This window comes from Drosophila guanche, unplaced genomic scaffold (genome assembly GCF_900245975.1).
Source record: "Drosophila guanche unplaced genomic scaffold, DGUA_6, whole genome shotgun sequence".
Lineage (NCBI taxonomy): Eukaryota > Metazoa > Arthropoda > Insecta > Diptera > Drosophilidae > Drosophila > Drosophila guanche.
Window position 1 is genome coordinate 86,466 of NW_022995767.1, and position 19,293 is coordinate 105,758.

The following is a 19,293-nucleotide window of genomic DNA, read 5'->3' on the forward strand; positions in this document are numbered from 1 at the left end:
GAGGCAGAGATGTATGTTTGTTACATACATCCACTTTTTTAACAAATACAATATACCCTATTTACTCTTCGAGTACCTGGCATAAAAATCCTAACTTACTCTAGTTGACATTTGTCATCGCTGATTTCTGGTACTGCAGGGATGGGACATGCATCTACAAATGTACACATGCATACAATTACGGGTGTACATACATATATGTACATATGTTAATAGCTGCGAATCAATACAAATCGGAATGCAAACATGTTGTGGGACATCAATGAACATTGAATACCTTTTTAAAATATTGATACAAATCGGATTATTACATTATCTACATGCATGTACATATGTACATACATACATGTGTACATGCATATTTATGTATTTGCTTCTTTCTTCACCTTTCATTCATTATTTATTGGATCTTCAGAAAACAAAACAATAATTAGTCTACGAGTATTAAGGACTGCTAGTTTTCAAATCTCTGGGTAAGCACTGCCAATCAGGTTCTTCCCTCGGTAGCGCCAAGAGTAGGTGACGATGCCGAAATTGCTGCTGCCCAGGGAGACGGGGCAGGTGCGGTCCGGGCGCAGCTGGAAGCAGACCGTGTAGAGGGCCAGCTCCAGCTCCGGCGAGGTGCCCACGAAGAGCGTGTTCACGGGCTTGTTCTGTCCCTGGTGCGTGAAGCGGATCTTCAGCACCTTCCCTTTCTGAAAGTATACATACATATTTTTGGATTGCTATGGATAAGAGCCTAAGCCAGAGCCTATGTAGGAGTGTTTCTTACCGTGCCAATGTCCTGCTCCTTCATATAGCCCTTGTAGTCGAGGCGGCCCGCCTGCTCCTCCTCGCTGATGTACACCCAGTTGTGGAATCCAATGATAGTTCCGTTCTTTACCTCGTAAACGAACACGTGCTCGAAGCCGGAGCTTCCGATCTTGCCCTGCCCGCGCGAGTACTGGGTGAACCACAGTTCCTTGACCAGGTCACGGTGCGTCTTGGGATCGGGCGTGACCATGCCCTTCTGATGCAGGAACTGCATAGCATGCCGCATCACCGGCGTGGCCATCACTGCGTCCAGGAACTCGTTCTCCTCCTTCCGCTCGTTGGCCGTCACGTGCTCGTTGACCAGCGTGTCATGCTCGTAGTTATTGAAGAGCAGCTTCATCTTGGCAATGGTCGGTGCCTCGAAGGCCTTTGGGTCTACCTGGAGGAGTCTGAAAATATAATATATCTTGTATTATTACCTGCCTGAGGAACTCGGGCGAACTTACGGATTGGGGGCCTCGTCGGCGCTGTCGATGGAGCGCGTTCGCCCCTGCAGGTTCACCTGCACGAGGCTGACATGGCTGTTGCTCTCCTTGGTGTATAGCTGCTCCGTCAGCTGGCGGATCTCATCGTCGCTGGCCACCGAACTGCCAGACGACTGGAAGCCAGGCCGAACTGCAGTTGTGGAAGCTCCGCTGTGTCCTCCCGTCCCCCCCGTGTGCGGCAGAAAGGACACTCCATTGGCAGTCCTCATAGTGGTTGTGGGCTGAGTCGAGTGAACGGGGGCTGCTGGGTGCACGGGCGTGGGCAGAGGCGATGCCCAGGCAGAGGAGGCAGAAGGAGTTGGAGACGGAGTGGGAGTGGGAAGAGCAGTGGGAGAGGAAGGTGCACCTTTTAGGGATGGGCGACGGGGAGCAGGCAGAGCCGGGAATTCCTCCTTCGGTGGATGCGGCTGCGGCTTTGCGGTTGTTGTTGATGTTCCGAATCGGACATCAATTGATCCAGGCTGAACATTGGGCGTCTTGGGTCGCTGGGTAGTTGTGCCCTTGCTGTTGTCCAGCGGATCCACTGCCGGACGTCCCGCACCGCCACCGCCGTAGCTTAACTCGAAGCTGTTCGGTTCGGGCTTTTGGGGGTGGTAGGGGGCGAATCCTGGTGGCAAATTGGGTGCTCCGCCAGCTTCCTGTGGCCGGTGAGGGGGCGGCTGGTGTGGCGACTTCGTGCTGGTAGTGAAATGACTGACGCCCACTCCGTCAGTGGGCCACTGGGGACGGCCAGCAGCTCCAAAAGGGGAGGAGCTGGGCGTATCGGGCCGTGGACCCAACGGCATTAAAGGAGCATGGGAGATCACCAGTGGTGGAGGCTTCTGGGCGGCCTGGGAGGGAGTTCCTGCTGCGGTTGTCGATTGCGATGTCAATGTCGAGGTCGATTTCGAGGTAGTAGTGGCCTCCGTGCTGGTTGGATCGCCGCTACTGCCAAAGAACTTTTTGAAGCCGCCGAACCAGCTGGACTTCTTTGTCGTAGCCTCAATCACATCCAGCGGGTCTGGCGTGACCTCGATCTCGCTCTTGTAGCCTGCTGATATATACATATATCATTACATATATATGTACATAAAGGTTATACATTTGTAAATATACATATGTCACTAAGTGTTTGTCTTACCTGCGATGTGCCAGTGCCCGGCAAGAGACAGGCACACGATGAGTGTACTCAACTTTAGGTAACGCATTTCGCACCTGATTTAAGTATTAACAGTTCGCCTTGGAACTTCTTCGGTTGGAATTTGTATTAAGCAACCCCAGCTAGATCCGGACACAGACACAACGCGACTGATCAGTGAGGAATTCAGTGCGCAACTGAGACTCAGCGACACACAGACCTCGAACATCGCCCTCGAACTCGGCCACGTTATTGGCTCCGCGTCGGCTGCGGCTACGGCCATGAAGCAATAATATAAGGAGGGGCCGTCGGTAAAATAAGGGAAACGTAGCAATGCTGTTAATAAGTTCGAGCGAAAGGGCTCTGCGCTGTAAGTGTAAGTGAAACGACAATGGAGTTATATATACAGTAAATATATACATACATACATATGTATTCACATTATGTGGGTATAGAAAGTAGTAACCATTTATATTTTAATGCATTCAACAAACATGAATAATAATCCTTACTGTCTTCGTTTACCCCTGAGAGTTAAAATATTTCGGGAACTATGAGTATTTCCAGTCGAATAATTCATCTATGATACATATGTTGTACATACATATGTATGTATGTACAACATTGCCACTTTTTCATTTCACGTTGTGATTTTACGAATCGTAGCTCAATCGGATTGCGGTGCTACCGGACTGCAGTTAGCTGTGGCTTCGGGCTGTGGGCTGTGGGCTGTGGGCTGCGGGCGATCTGTGGTTGGAGTAGGGGACAATGTATGGAAAAATTTAATTATCGAGCAGCCTCCATAAAAAAGCCATAAATAGTCAAAAACTAACCATTACCGAAAGGTATGGCGGAGGGATTGTGGGGGAAATTGAATTTGATTTGCACAAATCTGGCTCACAAAGGCGTTCCAATTAAATGTCGCTTACATAATGGCTGGGAACTTTGATTCTCTCTCTTTCTCTCTCTCTCTATTTACCGCCTTATCGCAAGTCTACCCGAATTCACTACTTATACAAACACAAAAATAATTAATTGCACTTGCCCAGCCCGGTCTCTCCTCGACCCCCTCTAATAAATGCGAATGAAACTGAAAACTCGAGTCGGAACCAGTGCCGCAACACTTCAAATACCCTCTCTACTCTTTATACACCATACAATATATATGTATGTGTGTGTGTACATGTGCTAGTACATACACATGTGCATATGTATGTACAGCCTTAATTTTTCTTCAAACCTTCGAAGTACCATCCATACGTATACATCCGTAAATGTACCATCCAAATGCAGGGATCTAATATACGAGTGTAGACTCGTAATCCTTGAGCACCGGGAGTAGAGACAAGAAGCAGCAGCCTGCTTATCTGCCTTAGAAAGGCCACCGTCAAAGGTCAGATTTGTATGCGCCTCCAGTTGAGCCCCAAATCAGGGATGAGGGTAAACAGATCTGCCTGTGTGCACATATGTACGTACACACAAAAATACATGTACCCCCTGTACATACATATGTACATGTGTATTTCTAAAGTGAGCAAAGTGCGTAATTTCACACTCTCTGAGCAAGGCATTCCTAATGTTAAAGCTACCTATCAAATAATTTTAACATAAGATTACATTAAGGTACACATGTACGTAAGTATGTACATACAGATACAAGGCATCCGTTGCCTCCGACTATATCTCGTAAAATGATGAAAAGTATAGTTTCGATGAAGCTCTACTGAGCATTTTGTTCCACTTTAAACATGGATCATTATTATAGCCAGAATGAGGAAATTAATTTTCAGTGGCTGAACCCACCCTGTCCCCATAAAGCAACTATATAAGGAGGCCACGTCGGTGGCAGAGTTACTCGATGCTTTACCCAATTCTCAGTGCACGTTTTCTTGTCGACGAGGAAGGTTGGTTGCGGACAAAATTTTTTTTTCAATTTTTTTTTAAATGTTANAACATCCATACGTATACATCCGTTAATGGACCATCCAAATGCAGGGATCTAATATACGAGTGTAGACTCGTAATCCTTGAGCACCGGGAGTAGAGACAAGAAGCAGCAGCCTGCTTATCTGCCTTAGAAAGGCCACCGTCAAAGGTCAGATTTGTATGCGCCTCCAGTTGAGCCCCAAATCAGGGATGAGGGTAAACAGATCTGCCTGTGTGCACATATGTACGTACACACAAAAATACATGTACCCCCTGTACATACATATGTACATGTGTATTTCTAAAGTGAGCAAAGTGAGTAATTTCACACTCTCTGAGCAAGGCATTCCTAATGTTAAAGCTACCTATCAAATAATTTTAACATAAGATTACATTAAGGTACACATGTACGTAAGTATGTACATACAGATACAAGGCATCCGTTGCCTCCGACTATATCTCGTAAAATGATGAAAAGTATAGTTTCGATGAAGCTCTACTGAGCATTTTGTTCCACTTTAAACATGGATCATTATTATAGCCAGAATGAGGAAATTAATTTTCAGTGGCTGAACCCACCCTGTCCCCATAAAGCAACTATATAAGGAGGCCCCGTCGGTGGCAGAGTTACTCGCTGCTTTACCCAATTCTCAGTGCACGTTTTCTTGTCGACGAGGAAGGTTGGTTGCGGACAAAATTTTTTTTTCAATTTTTTTTTAAATGTTAATTTTTTCAGAAGACAGGCTACTATTATGTAGCAAACTATTAAAAATTAAAATATGAAACAATTATTATGTATTTTCACATTGCTTTCAAATGATTTTTTTTTTTTTTTTTTGAGGTTTTAAGTTACCGCTCTACCCTTGGGTAGAGGGGAATTATTTGGCCACCCGCCTTTACAAGGGGGAAATCGCCACGTCGTAATATGTAACTTGTTACAGCTTGCTCCAATACTTACCTGGCGTAGAGGTTATGTTCCCCACGTGCTTGCAGTGTGCCCAGACACTTTGCACTCCGTAAAAAAAAAAAAAAATAAATAAATTACTTTAGTTTCTTTGAGTTTGTTATGCTTTCAAATGATTAATCAGCACACTCCATTGTCGTTGCCCTTACACTTACAGCGAGAGCCCTTTCACTCGCACTAGTCAATAATTTTTTTCCGACGAGACCTCCTTATATAGTTGCTATGCTCTGTCTCGCAGCTTTTGTTGTTCTTTTTACATTCTCTCATTCACACTCTGCTTCTGCTTCACTCGGCCCCTGCTTCTGCCCTCCCCCTGCCAATAACTCTTCCGACTTTTAACCCATCCCGTCCCGCAGCTTATTTTTGTTTTTTTTTTGTGTGCGGGCGCTGTCTCTGCCTCTGCCGCGAGTCTGCAGTGTGTGGGTCTAGGGAAGGGCGGCGATCGTGTTGGTGTGAGTAGTGTTGTAGATGTAGATGACAGATGAAGAAAAAATTTAAAATTTGATAAAACACCGCTGAGGTGCAGATTCACTATTGTCCCAATGACCAGTTTTGGTGGCCAAAAGCTAATTTTTAAAAGTTAAAACCAAGACTCGGGTTTTAACGCTCTGTATTAGAAAAAGAGCGTACAAGGAATTTTCATAGATGGCGCCACTTTCAAAAAATCTGCTGTGAAACCTAGCGGTCATTATTGAACAGAATGTGCAGGGAAAAAGTAACAATTTTATTGCTGTTTTAAATATCTCAAAAATTGGAAAATACGAACTGATCCAATTTTTTTTTTTATGCATTTTATTTAGTAGGCTTTTTACTACGTGTTCTGTAATGTGAACGATATCTAGTGGTTGGCGATGGGTGGGTTTAGCCACTGCAAATTAATTTCTTCATTATGGCTATAATAATGATCCGATCGGATCCCAATTTGGTGATCTGTTGGCGTTTTTAGTTTTCTTTTATCTTCAAAACTGTAGATTTGGGAGGTTTTCGCACTTTTGCGGGGGCGGATAGGGGGCGTGGCTCATTTTTGAAACACACTGGTTTCAGAGTGAGCATATAGAAGTCTGGATGCAAAATTTGGTGGCTCTAGCTCTTAAAGTCTCTGAGAACTAGCCGACAAACAAGACGGACAGACGGACAGACAGACATGGCTCTATCGACTCGTCTATTGATGCTGATCAAGAATATATATACTTTATGGGGTCGGAAACGTTTCCTTCTGTGGGTTACATACAACCGTTATTCCCCTCAATTACAATATACCCTATTTACTCTTACAAACGAGAAGGGACGTGTGAGACGCTTCTTTCGCGTCACAACTTTTATACTCGGCTAGTACTGAGTGCATCTGCACTGAACGAATCAAATGAATCTGTTGATGTAGATTCACTTGGTTCTGGTGATTGTCAATATGACAATCGTATGCTGAAATATAAATGTGTATGCTACCAGTTCACGTACTAGTAACAAAATGTCGCCGCAATTGGTACTTAAACAAATTGGACTTCGGAGATGTGAATTGATTTGATTTGATTTTATTTGGTAAAATGTGCGGTATATATACAGTTTCTAATAGTACAATTGTTTACTTAGGATCATATGCTTAATTTATTAGTTCTAAGAAGGATATTTGTATGACTGTCGTAAAACGATGCAGATGGTGTGACATTTTACAACTGCAGATCCTCTCGAATGTAATTTATGACTGTGTTATGCACGAGCATGTGTTATGCAGATGCATCCAGCTGTCTGTTGAATACTTATTTAGGTCAGCGGTGCATATCTCATATTTCTTGTGTTAGTTTGAGAATATTTATATGGGTTACTGAGAATTCCCAACAGACCCAAATTTAGGTCTAACCATGCGGTTTGATGTTTAAATCTAAATCGTACATCCTCCCGGCCGTTGACCATGGTATGTTCAACCATCATTAATGTTGATTGTAAACGGCTGACTTGGTGTGTTGCCTCCATTCGCTGATGTGGTAGGTTGTTGTATTGGCTGCGAAGTATTCCTGGCTTTGTTCCATTTCTTGACCAAATGAACTATTACAATGATCATTATGAAGATCATTGCAATGTATATGGCAATATGGTGATGACCGATATTTTCAAGGTTGTGGGGTAACTTGAAACTATTCGGTGGTAACAGCCTTGTTTCCATTTTATACAGCTCCTTGTAATTTAAATTCTTTTCGTTAGTTGAAGCTGTATCTGTCGGACGTTCAGTTGATGTTTTGTTGATGTCATTTTCTCCGAATCGAGCGTATGACAAATGCCATGTCGTCTCCATTGTGCTTTGACTTGTCACGGTCATCAAAGAATTTCGAATGATGCATCCAGGGTTTGCGATCAATAATCCTGAATTTTGTAGTTTGATATCCGATATTCCATCTGCACATACTGCTGATAGTTTCAATGATGATTTTGTTGAAAATATCCATTGATTTTTACCATGCATACTTAACCATATAAATGATTTTTTTGTTTTAATTAGGTTGCATGATGGATCCGTTTTGTTGTGGAATATTTGTAATTCGCAACTTGTTTCAACTGAAAACATTGTTTGCTTATTATAGCATACAAAATCATTGTTTGCTCTTGGATGGCAATTTTTTAGATCACTCTCTGACAGTTCAACGAATTCGTCTCGGTGACTGTTGATTGCGATGTATGGTGTCTTGACTTCGAACATACTTATCCCATTTTCAGTTGGTGATGGGATAGGTGTCAGCTTGTAGATTTCCAGTTCGTATGCTGAAACTAATGGAAACGTAACTCTGATAATTGCATGATCATCTATAATAGTGCCTTCAGTCTTCATCATCTGATAAACCATTAGCATATTTTCGGGAGTTACTGGGAGGACTTGTCCCGGCTTTAAGTGATCTCGTTTCTGCTCGAGTTGTTCCTTTAGTTGTCGTGGCGAAATTAACACAGGGCTTATCGTGTTGTGTCGGATATCTGTCAAGACGTTGATGATTTCCGCTTGCATAGCAACATCCGAACGTCTATTATCTCAGTTAACTCAACTGTTACAATGTATGGTAACTTTTCGCTACTTCACTAGTCGAGAAGGGAAACTAAGCCACTAAAAGTCCTCAACTCGACTTAGTCTTTTGGAGTTTGAGATTTCATCCCTTTTTATTACATTAATTGTAGAGTCAATCAATGATGTCTGATTTTTAAGCAGGTTTAATAAGTGATTCTCGTTATCCTTAACCTTTGCTATCGTTTCCGACATTGTACGGGCATATGTTGAATCTAATACGCCAAACAGACTGCCTGCGATGTTTCCAATGATGTCCAGCGGAGCTCTTTGTTTCCGTGTCCTGGCTATTAGCGCATTTTCAGCTTGAAGGTCCTCTTCTATATGTTTGAAATGTTGATACATACTGGTGCATGCTTCTACTTGTTGAAGTTGCTTGCATAGCTGTCCAATTTTTGATGTACCCATGGTGAATGTGTTCATGTCTTTCCAATAGGGCTTTAGATTGTAATAGACAATTATGGTCCAGTCAGTTGTGGCAAGTTGGCTGGTTCCTACCCTTTCGAAGTATACACCCGGGTTTGAACCAAACTGGGTTATGTTGATTGACTGCGCCATTGCTAATGGTAAAAGTAGCAATATGACAAACATTGTCATGGTTAAGGACGGTCTATTCGGCTGTGTCCTTTTTCTAGGCTGTCTGTCTTCAGGTGACTCTCCATTTTCAGATTGATCATCTATCGGATGTTTATGTGTGGGTTCCTCTTTATTGAACAGTGGAGCAACATGTTGAATTTCACGTTTGAAGATTCCCTTGGCTGTTTTTACTTCAACCACTCGTACGAAATTGTCCTTGCCATGAAACAATTGAGTGATTCTTCCAAGTGGCCATTGTAATACCGGTGTATTGTCTTCCTTTAGAATTACTAATGTTCCTTCTTTAATGTTCGCCGACGATTTTCTCCACTTTTGACGCTGCTGTAGTTGTTGGAGGTATTCGTTGGACCATTGCGTCCAGAATGAGTGTTTTAATTTTGACACTGCTTGCCATCGATTACCTAGTGTCTCGGTTGTTGGGATGGCTCACTGTCAGCTTGTGCGGTTAACGGCTCTCCAATCAGAAAATGCCCTGGTGTTAACGCTGTTACGTCGTTTGGGTTGTCAGATAACGGTGTCAGTGGTCGAGAATTTAAAATGGCTTCTATTTCGACTATAACCGTTTCTAGTTCCTCATATGTTAAATTTGCCGTCGTCACATTTTTTAACAGCAGATGCTTTGCAGATGTTACTGCAGCTTCCCATAAACCGCCGAAGTGTGGTGCACGAGGAGGTATAAATTTGAACTGTACCCCTTTGTTGTTGCACTCCTGTACAATTTGATCCTTTGCCTTTTTTGAGAATATGGCCTCTTCTAATTCTTGAAGTTTGTTCCTGGCTCCTACGAAATTCGTAGCATTGTCGCAATGGAGCACTTCACATTTTCCTCGACGAGAGGTGAACCGTCGGAGTGCCGCTAAAAATGCTTCTGTGGTGAGGTCGCTGACTAGCTCTAAATGTACTGCTTTAGTAGCGAAACAACAGAATATGGCTATGTAAGCTATATTAGGCTTCTTTCCTCGTATTTTATAGTGGATCAACTCCAGAATTGAAGAATGGCCTTGCTTGGGTGACTCGAAGAGGTGGCAGATTTCCCATGATCTGCTCTAGTAGTTTGGGCTTGGCTTTTGTGCATTTCACACAGTTCTGCACAATGCTTCTGGCCATGGTTTTTCCTTTTAGTATCCAAAATTGTTGTCGTGATGCTGTCAGCAATGCCTGAGGGCCACAATGCATGTTGTCCTTGTGTATTTTAGCAAGGATCAATTTGACAATTGGATCGTTATAAGGTAGGAGCATTGGGTGTTTGGCATCAAATGAAATATTTGCCGCTTCCAGTCGACCACCTACTCGCANGCTTGTGTATGTTTTCCTTCCTCGGAAACGCATCATGTAAGCAATTATTCTTATTAGTTTGTTGTATGAATTGTTGTGCTTTATTTTGTAGATAATATCATCCTCCTGAGTGATGGTCATAATTGATGACTGACTAATTTGTTGGAGATTTGCATTGATATTTTCCTCTTTTGTAGCCACAAATGCTGGTGGCCATGTTGATGGTGGGCCATGAAGAAATAGTGGGCCATAAAACCACATACTATTTTTCGCGAATTTAATCGACGTCATTCCTCTAGACAATGCATCCGCTGCATTATTTTCAGATGAGACATGCCTCCAATGCCTTTGTATCGTTAATTCGTGTATTGTAGCTATTCTTGTCGCTACGAATTTGTCTCGTATGGATGTTGTACAGTTTATCCATGACAAAACAATCCTTGAATCAGACCACAAAAAGGTTGTGGCGTTCTCCATGGATAAATCTTCTTTTACCTTAGCTGTCAGTTGTGCACCCAATACAGCCGCCTTTAGTTCCAGACGAGGTAATGTTAATGCATTTATAGGAGCTAAATGTGATTTGGCACATAGCAATTGAATTGTTACTCTTTTATCCTTATGCAGTGCTCGGATATATACGGCAGCTCCAAAAGCTTTCTCCGATGCGTCAACAAAAGTGTGTATTTCTGATGCTATCGGAAATTTTCCTTGGAATATATGACGTGGTACTTTTATGGTGTTTAATATTTTTAACTCCTCCCTGTACCTTTTCCATTCCTCCTGGAGATGAACTGGAAGTGCTTCTTTGTAGTCAAATCCTTCCTTTGTGAGGTGTTGCATAAAGATCTTTGCCTTCATTACCACCGGTGAGAAGAGTCCAAGTGGATCGAAAATCCTAAAGATCTCTGATACGACATCTCTTCTAGATATTACATCCTTGGTGGCAATTTCTGTTCTTCCACAAAACTGGTCAGATTTAGGCATCCAAGTGATTCCCAGGGTTTTAATGCTGTACTCTTCATAAGCAGTATCGTCCAATTGTACGCTTGAAGTGATGTCTTCCGTTGGAATTCCTTGAAGTACCTGAGCGTTGTTCGTGCACCATTTTCTTAAGTTAAACCCTGATTTATGCAGTAGTTTCTTAAGTTCTTGCTGTCTCTGGAGGGCCTCTGGTATGGAATCTGCTCCTGTTAAGCAGTCATCCACATAAAAGTAATTTTCCAACGCAGCAGCTCCAAACGGGTATTCCTTTCTTTCCCTTTGGGCGAGATATTGTAGACATTTTGTGGCTAAATATGGAGCCGCTTTTGTTCCATAAGTCACTGTTTTTAGTCTATAGTATCGTAGATCTTCTGATGGATCATTGCGCCATACTATTGTCTGATAGTACTGGTCCTCGGGATTGATCCAGATCTGACGATACATTTTTTCGATGTCGGCAGTAAATACATATTTGTGCATCCTGAACCTAAGCAATATTGAAAATATTGAATTTTGCACAGTTGGACCTTTATGCATCAGGTCGTTGAGCGATTTTCCGGACGAGGTAACTGCAGACGCATCAAAAACCACTCTCAATTTAGTTGTAGAGCTGTCAGGTTTTACGACACAATGGTGTGGGATGAAATAACGTGATCTTGCTATTTCTTTTGTCTGCATTTCCTTCATATGACCAAGAGCCTCATATTCTTTCATAAATGTAACGTAGCTTGCCTTGGTTTCCGGATCTCGAGCGAGCCGCTTTTCTAAGCAAAAAAATCGTCGTGTCGCTAGATCACGACTCTGCCCCAGGGATGAAGGGTCTTCCAAAAAAGGCAATCGGACGATGAGTTTATTATCTGATGCCATCTGAACATTTTGTAAAAAATGCTGCTCACATCGTTTTTCCAGTGGAGAAAAATATGTTGTGTTGTTTGGAAATGAGTCCAGTTCCCAAAATCTTGCGATCTGTTGATCGACCTTTTCTTCTTCCGTCAATACTGCACATGTGCTCGGATTTTTTGAAGCGTCTTTTAGCTTTCCAGCCACAATCCATCCTAATTTGGTTTTTTGTAATTTAGGCAATCCTTTTCCAATTGATACCTGCTTGTGTTGCATGATATCGAAGTAGTGTTCTGCTCCTAACAGAATGTCTATTTTTCCAACTTTGTCGAAATTGGGATCAGCTAATGTTATGCCTTTTGGAAGCTTCCAACAAGATGTATCGATTGACTGTGCTGGTTGATCTGAGACTATGCGTGGTAGTACAATTGCCTCTAGTCTTGAACTGAATTTATTATGTCTTGATTTGAGCATAACATTGACTCTTGCTTTTGATGTTTGTGTTCGTTCGCCAATTCCATTTATTTGTAGATCTGATTTTTCCACTTTCAGATCTAATATTTTCAATGCTCTTTCCGAGATTACATTGACTTGTGAGCCTGAGTCAAGCAATGCTCTGAACTCAGCAATTTGTCCATTGTTGCCTTGGATATGAACTCGAGCGGTAGCCAATAGTACATAATTATTTTGTACACTATTTGCTGATGCTGCAGTTTTGGCTTCGGACTTAGTTTCCAAATGGAGAAGAGTGTTGTGTCCTTTGTTGCATTTAAAACAATCTCTTCCTTGGCAATTTTTCGCTGTGTGATTGCGTTTGAAACATTTGACGCACAGTTGGTTCTTTTGAACCCAATTTAATCTATCTGCAGAAGTTTTCTTTAAGAACTGTGTGCATTTATAGATAGCGTGATTTGGCTTTTCACAAAAATGGCAGACATACTGGCTTTCAGCTCCTGCTGAGGCACATGTGATGGGTTTCTTTGGTTTTTCCCATCCAATGGCTTCCAATGTAAGAAACCTTTGCTCGAGGAATTTCATGAATTCGCTCAAAGGTTGTAATTCCTTAGTATTCTGTATCGATTGCTCATACAACGTATGAGTTTGACGATCTAATTTCTTCGTCAGAAAACATAGTAGAAGCGTATCCCATTTATCTGTTTCTATGTCGATGTTATTCAGAGCTGCTAAGGTTTCTTTGATGTTATCGTGTAATGCCTTAATTGATTTGGCATCATTTGATATGTTTGGTTGATCCAATAATTTTTGAATCAATGTGTTACTGAGCACTCTCTTATTGCTGAAACGCTCTTGTAACGTATTCCATGCTGTAATATAATTTCCTTCTGTTAGCGACAGGTGGCGTATTAAGTTTTCTGCCTCTCCCGTAACATTGGTCTTTAAATACCACATCTTTTGAATGACGGGTACAGATGCTTCATGAATCATTTTCTTAAAAATGTCATGAAATTGTTGCCACTTTAGGTAGTCTCCATCAAACTTGGGGATTGCAACCTTTGGCAGGGGTAATGCATTATGCATATGTGGAGCAGGAATAAATGGCTGAACAGGGTCTGATACAGTCATTGTTTGAATTGTTAATACTGCATCTTCAGCTGCAATATAACTGTTAATGTTATATCCCATTTTCACAGGATCGATGCATTTGGAATAGATTTTGACATGAATCGTTCTAATTTCATCCCAATATTTTAATATTATTGGTTTGAAATCCTTTCGCGTCTCATTTGCCATTCTGTTCATGATGCGCTGTAGACTTTCAAGCAACACCCTTTGTTCTTGGATCATGGGCTCAATTTTGGACTCATTCTCCATGGAGGTAATAGATCCAGAATCTACCTTCATTTCCAAAGAAGACAATTGTTTGGTCAACTCGTCGTTGTATTTGCTGACCAATTCTTTAATGTTTTCAAAATATTTATTAGAAAAATAATTGTGCTCATATTTCGCGCCATGAGTTATTTCCTGAATGTTTGTGTCTTCCATTAAAAATGTTTTCCAGAGATTCATTAACCTCTGAAGTCGGGTTTGAAAAAATTCAGGCTGCTGCTTCCTTTCAGAGGGATCCTTTTTGTAGTTCCTGATGATGTCCTCTTCGCCCGTGGCCAATTGCCCTTCCAGCACAACATTAATGCTTGATGATGCCATTTTTTTATTATTTGCCGTACTACTTTGACCCGATGGAGGTAATTTGTTTGTCGTTATGACAGGCTGTGCCTCTACTCACAACCAAAAAGGTGGTCAAAGTAGACTAACAAATTTTTTAATGACAATGTAGAATGATGAATGTTTTTTTTTTGTATCCAACCGTAGTCGCCAAGTTGACTGTATCGGTTTGGGTAGATTTAAATAAATCCAGCTAGTTTCCTTCACACAAGGTAATGACGATCACAACTGTGATTGATGACGTATGCATGTAAATTGGTCGCCAAGTTGACCAATTATGCAGGATTTTCCAAATAAATCCCAGTTCCAAATCGGGAACAATACTCAGATGAACGGTTAAATGTCCAAAAGTCGGGGGTCACCAAATGATCGAATCAAATGAATCTGTTGATGTAGATTCACTTGGTTCTGGTGATTGTCAATATGACAATCGTATGCTGAAATATAAATGTGTATGCTACCAGTTCACGTACTAGTAACAAAATGTCGCCGCAATTGGTACTTAAACAAATTGGACTTCGGAGATGTGAATACGTCAGAGTTTTCTTTCGTACTGATTTTATTTGGTAAAATGTGCGGTATATATACAGTTTCTAATAGTACAATTGTTTACTTAGGATCATAGGCTTGTTTGATTAGTTCTAGGTATAAGTAGGTATGGAAAGATATTTATATGACTGTCGTAAAGCGATTATCATTCAGATGGTGTGACATTTTACAATTGCAGATCATTTTGAATGTAATTTATGACTGTGTTATCAATATAACAAGATAATGTGCATGCATGTGCATGCACGTGCATCCATCTGTCTGTTGAATATTTATTTAGGTCAGCGGTGCATATCTCATATTTCTTGTGTTAGTTTGAGAATATTTATATGGGTTACTGAGAATTCCCAACAGACCCAAATTTAGGTCTAACCATACGGTTTGATGTTTAAATCTAAATCGTACATGCACCTTAGCGATTATATATAAAATTTAAAATTTGTTTTTCATCTTTCATCTACATCAACAACACTACTCACGCCAACACGCTCCTTTAGCTCGCCACCCTCCCCTAGACCCACACACTGCAGAGTCAGGGCAGAGACGCGGCAGAGGCAGAGATGTATGTTTGTTACATACATCCACTTTTTTAACAAATACAATATACCCTATTTACTCTTCGAGTACCGGGCATAAAAATCCTAACTTACTCTAGTTGACATTTGTCATCGCTGATTTCTGGTACTGCAGGAATGGGACATTCATCTACAAATGTACACATGCATACAATTACGGGTGTACATACATATGTACATATGTACATATGTAAATAGCTGCGAATCAATACGCGTGTTCACGGGCTTGTTCTGTCCCTGGTGCGTGAAGCGGATCTTCAGCACCTTCCCTTTCTGAAAGTATACATACATATTTTTGGATTGCTATGGATAAGAGCCTAAGCCAGAGCCTATTTACTCGTTACTCCAGGAACTCGTTCTCCTCCTTCCGCTCGTTGGCCGTCACGTGCTCGTTGACCAGCGTGTCATGCTCATAGTTATTGAACTGAAGCTTCATCTTGGCAATGGTCGGTGCCTCGAAGGCCTTTGGGTCTATCTGGAGGAGTCTGAAAATAGAATATATCTTGTATTATTACCTGCCTGAGGAACTCGGGCGAACTTACGGATTGGGGGCCTCGTCGGCGCTGTCGATGGAGCGCGTTCGCCCCTTCAGGTTTACCTGCACGAGGCTGACATGGCTGTTGCTCTCCTTGGTGTATAGCTGCTCCGTCAGCTGGCGGATCTCATCGTCGCTGGCCACCGAACTGCCAGACGACTGGAAGCCAGGCCGAACTGCAGTTGTGGAAGCTCCGCTGTGTCCTCCCGTCCCCCCCGTGTGCGGCAGAAAGGACACTCCATTGGCAGTCCTCATAGTGGTTGTGGGCTGAGTCGGGTGAACGGGGGCTGCTGGGTGCACGGGCGTGGGCAGAGGCGATGCCCAGGCAGAGGAGGCAGAAGGAGTTGGAGACGGAGTGGGAGTGGGAAGAGCAGTGGGAGAGGAAGGTGCACCTTTTAGGGATGGGCGACGGGGAGCAGGCAGAGCCGGGAATTCCTCCTTCGGTGGATGCGGCTGCGGCTTTGCGGTTGTTGTTGATGTTCCGAATCGGACATCAATTGATCCAGGCTGAACATTGGGCGTCTTGGGTCGCTGGGTAGTTGTGCCCCTGCTGTTGTCCAGCGGATCCACTGCCGGACGTCCCGCACCGCCACCGCCGTAGCTTAACTCGAAGCTGTTCGGTTCGGGCTTTTGGGGGTGGTAGGGGGCGAATCCTGGTGGCAAATTGGGTGCTCCGCCAGCTTCCTGTGGCCGGTGAGGGGGCGGCTGGTGTGGCGACTTCGTGCTGGTAGTGAAATGACTGACGCCCACTCCGTCAGTTGGCCACTGGGGACTGCCAGCAGCTCCAAAAGGGGAGGAGCTGGGCGTATCGGGCCGTGGACCCAACGGCATTAAAGGAGCATGGGAGATTACCAGTGGTGGAGGCTTCTGGGCGGCCTGGGAGGGAGTTCCTGCTGCGGAACTCGGCCTAGCTGTGGTTGTCGATTGCGATGTCAATGTCGAGGTCGATTTCGAGGTAGTAGTGGCCTCCGTGCTGGTTGGATCGCCGCTACTGCCAAAGAACTTTTTGAAGCCGCCGAACCAGCTGGACTTCTTTGTCGTAGCCTCAATCACATCCAGCGGGTCTGGCGTGACCTCGATCTCGCTCTTGTAGCCTGCTGATATATACATATATCATTACATATATATGTACATAAAGGTTATACATTTGTAAATATACATATGTCACTAAGTGTTTGTCTTAAGTGCGATGTGCCAGTGCCCGGCAAGAGACAGGCACACGATGAGTGTACTCAACTTTAGGTAACGCATTTCGCACCTTATTTAAGTATTAACAGTTCGCCTTGGAACTTCTTCGGTTGGAATTTGTATTAAGCAACCCCAGCTAGAACCGGACACAGACACAACGCGACTGATCAGTGAGGAATTCAGTGCGCAACTGAGACTCAGCGACACACAGACCTCGAACATCGCCCTCGAACTCGGCCACGTTATTGGCTCCGCGTCGGCTGCGGCTACGGCCATGAAGCAATTATATAAGGAGGGCCGTCGGTAAAATAAGGGAAACGTAGCAATGCTGTTAATAAGTTCGAGCGAAAGGGCTCTGCGCTGTAAGTGTGAGTGAAACGACAATGGAGTTGCTGATTAACGCTTTGATGGTATGGGTTTAAGGAAAAGGAGTAGAAGTTTTCTTTTATATATTGATTTTTAATTATTTACTACGTGAGAGCAGTCGTTATTTTAGTTTATTAATATACGTATATTTCGTTTCTTAAGCTCTTAATTCCATAATAAATTGAAACTTTCTTGCTGCGAAAAATTAAATATCAAATTGTGCTTACGGAAGGGGGAATATATGCGAAATATGCGTCCGCACCCAACTTTCCGCGTCGACAAACAAACACGCACTGAACTCTAAAGGGAGCAAAAGGAACGAAGACAGCCGACTGTGCGTTCGCTTCATGGCCGAGAGTCGGCGCCGGCACAATTTAGCGCAAAGCACTCTACTTGCCTCGAATGGTGGGTCATGTCGGAAGCGGCATTACCGTGAAGTCAAAGGAAAAGTCACTTTTATCCATTTACAACCCGTTTGTACGTTACCCTTTACTTCATTTTGTATCCGTGTATTTTAAAGTTTTGTTCAAATCTGCGGAAACTTCCCTTTGGGTACACTTTATAAATAGATACATTCATAAGCTTTAAATAATGACCAAGTTCATTAAAACCAGAGACAAGATACTTGGGTTGTGTGAAAAAAGCACTACCTCACATAAAAAAAGAGGTTGACATAGAAAAAAAAATTATCGTCCATTTATTGAAAAACTTATTTATTAACTTACTTGTGTAAATATATACATACATACATATGTATTCACATTATGTGGGTATAGAAAGTAGTAACCATTTATATTTTAATGCATTCAACAAACATGAATAATAATCCTTACTGTCTTCGTTTACCCCTGAGAGTTAAAATATTTCGGGAACTATGAGTATTTCCAGTCGAATAATTCATCTATGATACATATGTTGTACATACATATGTATATATGTACAACATTGCCACTTTTTCATTTCACGTTGTGATTTTACGAATCGTAGCTCAATCGGATTGCGGTGCTACCGGACTGCAGTTGAGCTGTGGCCTCGGGCTGTGGGCTGTGGGCTGCGGGCGATCTGTGGTTGGAGTAGGGGACAATGTATGGAAAAATTTATTTATCGAGCAGCCTCCATAAAAAAGCCATAAATAGTCAAAAACTAACCATTACCGAAAGGTATGGCGGAGGGATTGTGGAGGAAATTGAATTTGATTTGCACAAATCTGGCTCACAAAGGCGTTCCAATTAAATGTCGCTTACATAATGGCTGGGAACTTTGATTCTCTCTCTTTCTCTCTCTCTCTATTTACCGCCTTATCGCAAGTCTACCCGAATTCACTACTTATACAAACACAAAAATAATTAATTGCACTCGCCCAGCCCGGTCTCTCCTCGACCCCCTCTAATAAATGCGAATGAAACTGAAAACTCGAGTCGGAACCAGTGCCGCAACACTTCAAATACCCTCTCTACTCTTTATACACCATACAATATATATGTATGTGTGTGTGTACATGTGCTAGTACATACACATGTGCATATGTATGTACAGCCTTAATTTTTCTTCAAACCTTCGAAGTACCATCCATACGTATACATCCGTAAATGTACCATCCAAATGCAGGGATCTAATATACGAGTGTAGACTCGTAATCCTTGAGCACCGGGAGTAGAGACAAGAAGCAGCAGCCTGCTTATCTGCCTTAGAAAGGCCACCGTCAAAGGTCAGATTTGTATGCGCCTCCAGTTGAGCCCCAAATCAGGGATGAGGGTAAACAGATCTGCCTGTGTGCACATATGTACGTACACACAAAAATACATGTACCCCCTGTACATACATATGTACATGTGTATTTCTAAAGTGAGCA

At 42.7% G+C, this 19,293-nt stretch overlaps 2 protein-coding genes across 4 annotated transcripts; both read right to left on the bottom strand.

The window, feature by feature from the left end:
* Nucleotides 1-381: 381 nt before the first annotated feature.
* On the bottom strand, nucleotides 382-16,254 carry LOC117591194 (poly(U)-specific endoribonuclease homolog). Of its 3 annotated transcripts, none has more exons than XM_034284335.1 (4): nucleotides 16,195-16,254; nucleotides 1,260-1,570; nucleotides 773-1,202; nucleotides 382-695 (listed from the first exon to the last, which is right to left on the bottom strand). In XM_034284335.1, exons 2-4 carry the CDS (start codon nucleotides 1,505-1,507, stop codon nucleotides 462-464), a joined length of 912 nt encoding a protein of 303 aa, XP_034140226.1. In that variant the 5' UTR covers nucleotides 1,508-1,570; nucleotides 16,195-16,254; the 3' UTR covers nucleotides 382-461. The 3 variants fall into 3 exon arrangements, with proteins under 3 accessions (XP_034140226.1, XP_034140225.1, XP_034140224.1); XM_034284334.1 differs by lacking the exon at nucleotides 16,195-16,254 and adding an exon at nucleotides 2,419-2,605 and having other exon boundaries at nucleotides 1,260-2,328; XM_034284333.1 differs by lacking the exon at nucleotides 16,195-16,254 and adding an exon at nucleotides 2,419-2,605 and having other exon boundaries at nucleotides 1,260-2,331.
* Nucleotides 15,386-17,139, bottom strand: LOC117591195 (poly(U)-specific endoribonuclease homolog). The gene is made up of 4 exons (XM_034284336.1): nucleotides 17,076-17,139; nucleotides 15,895-16,985; nucleotides 15,690-15,837; nucleotides 15,386-15,625 (listed from the first exon to the last, which is right to left on the bottom strand). Exons 1-3 carry the CDS (start codon nucleotides 17,136-17,138, stop codon nucleotides 15,693-15,695), a joined length of 1,299 nt encoding a protein of 432 aa, XP_034140227.1. The 5' UTR covers nucleotide 17,139; the 3' UTR covers nucleotides 15,386-15,625; nucleotides 15,690-15,692.
* Nucleotides 17,140-19,293: the final 2,154 nt, after the last annotated feature.

What these genes read in the sequence shown, in the direction of transcription:
- LOC117591194 (XM_034284333.1), bottom strand. Translation starts at nt 2,485, where the DNA reads ATGCGTTACCTAAAGTTGAGTACACTCATCGTGTGCCTGTCTCTTGCC. An exon ending in CGGGCACTGGCACATCGCAG is followed by an intron (nt 2,332 to 2,418) that starts GTAAGACAAACA and finishes TGTATATATCAG; the next exon opens with CAGGCTACAAGAGCGAGATC. An exon ending in GCCGACGAGGCCCCCAATCC is followed by an intron (nt 1,203 to 1,259) that starts GTAAGTTCGCCC and finishes TTATATTTTCAG; the next exon opens with ACTCCTCCAGGTAGACCCAA.
- LOC117591195 (XM_034284336.1), bottom strand. Translation starts at nt 17,138, where the DNA reads ATGCGTTACCTAAAGTTGAGTACACTCATCGTGTGCCTGTCTCTTGCC. An exon ending in TTGCCGGGCACTGGCACATC is followed by an intron (nt 16,986 to 17,075) that starts GCACTTAAGACA and finishes ATGTATATATCA; the next exon opens with GCAGGCTACAAGAGCGAGAT. An exon ending in GCCGACGAGGCCCCCAATCC is followed by an intron (nt 15,838 to 15,894) that starts GTAAGTTCGCCC and finishes TTCTATTTTCAG; the next exon opens with ACTCCTCCAGATAGACCCAA.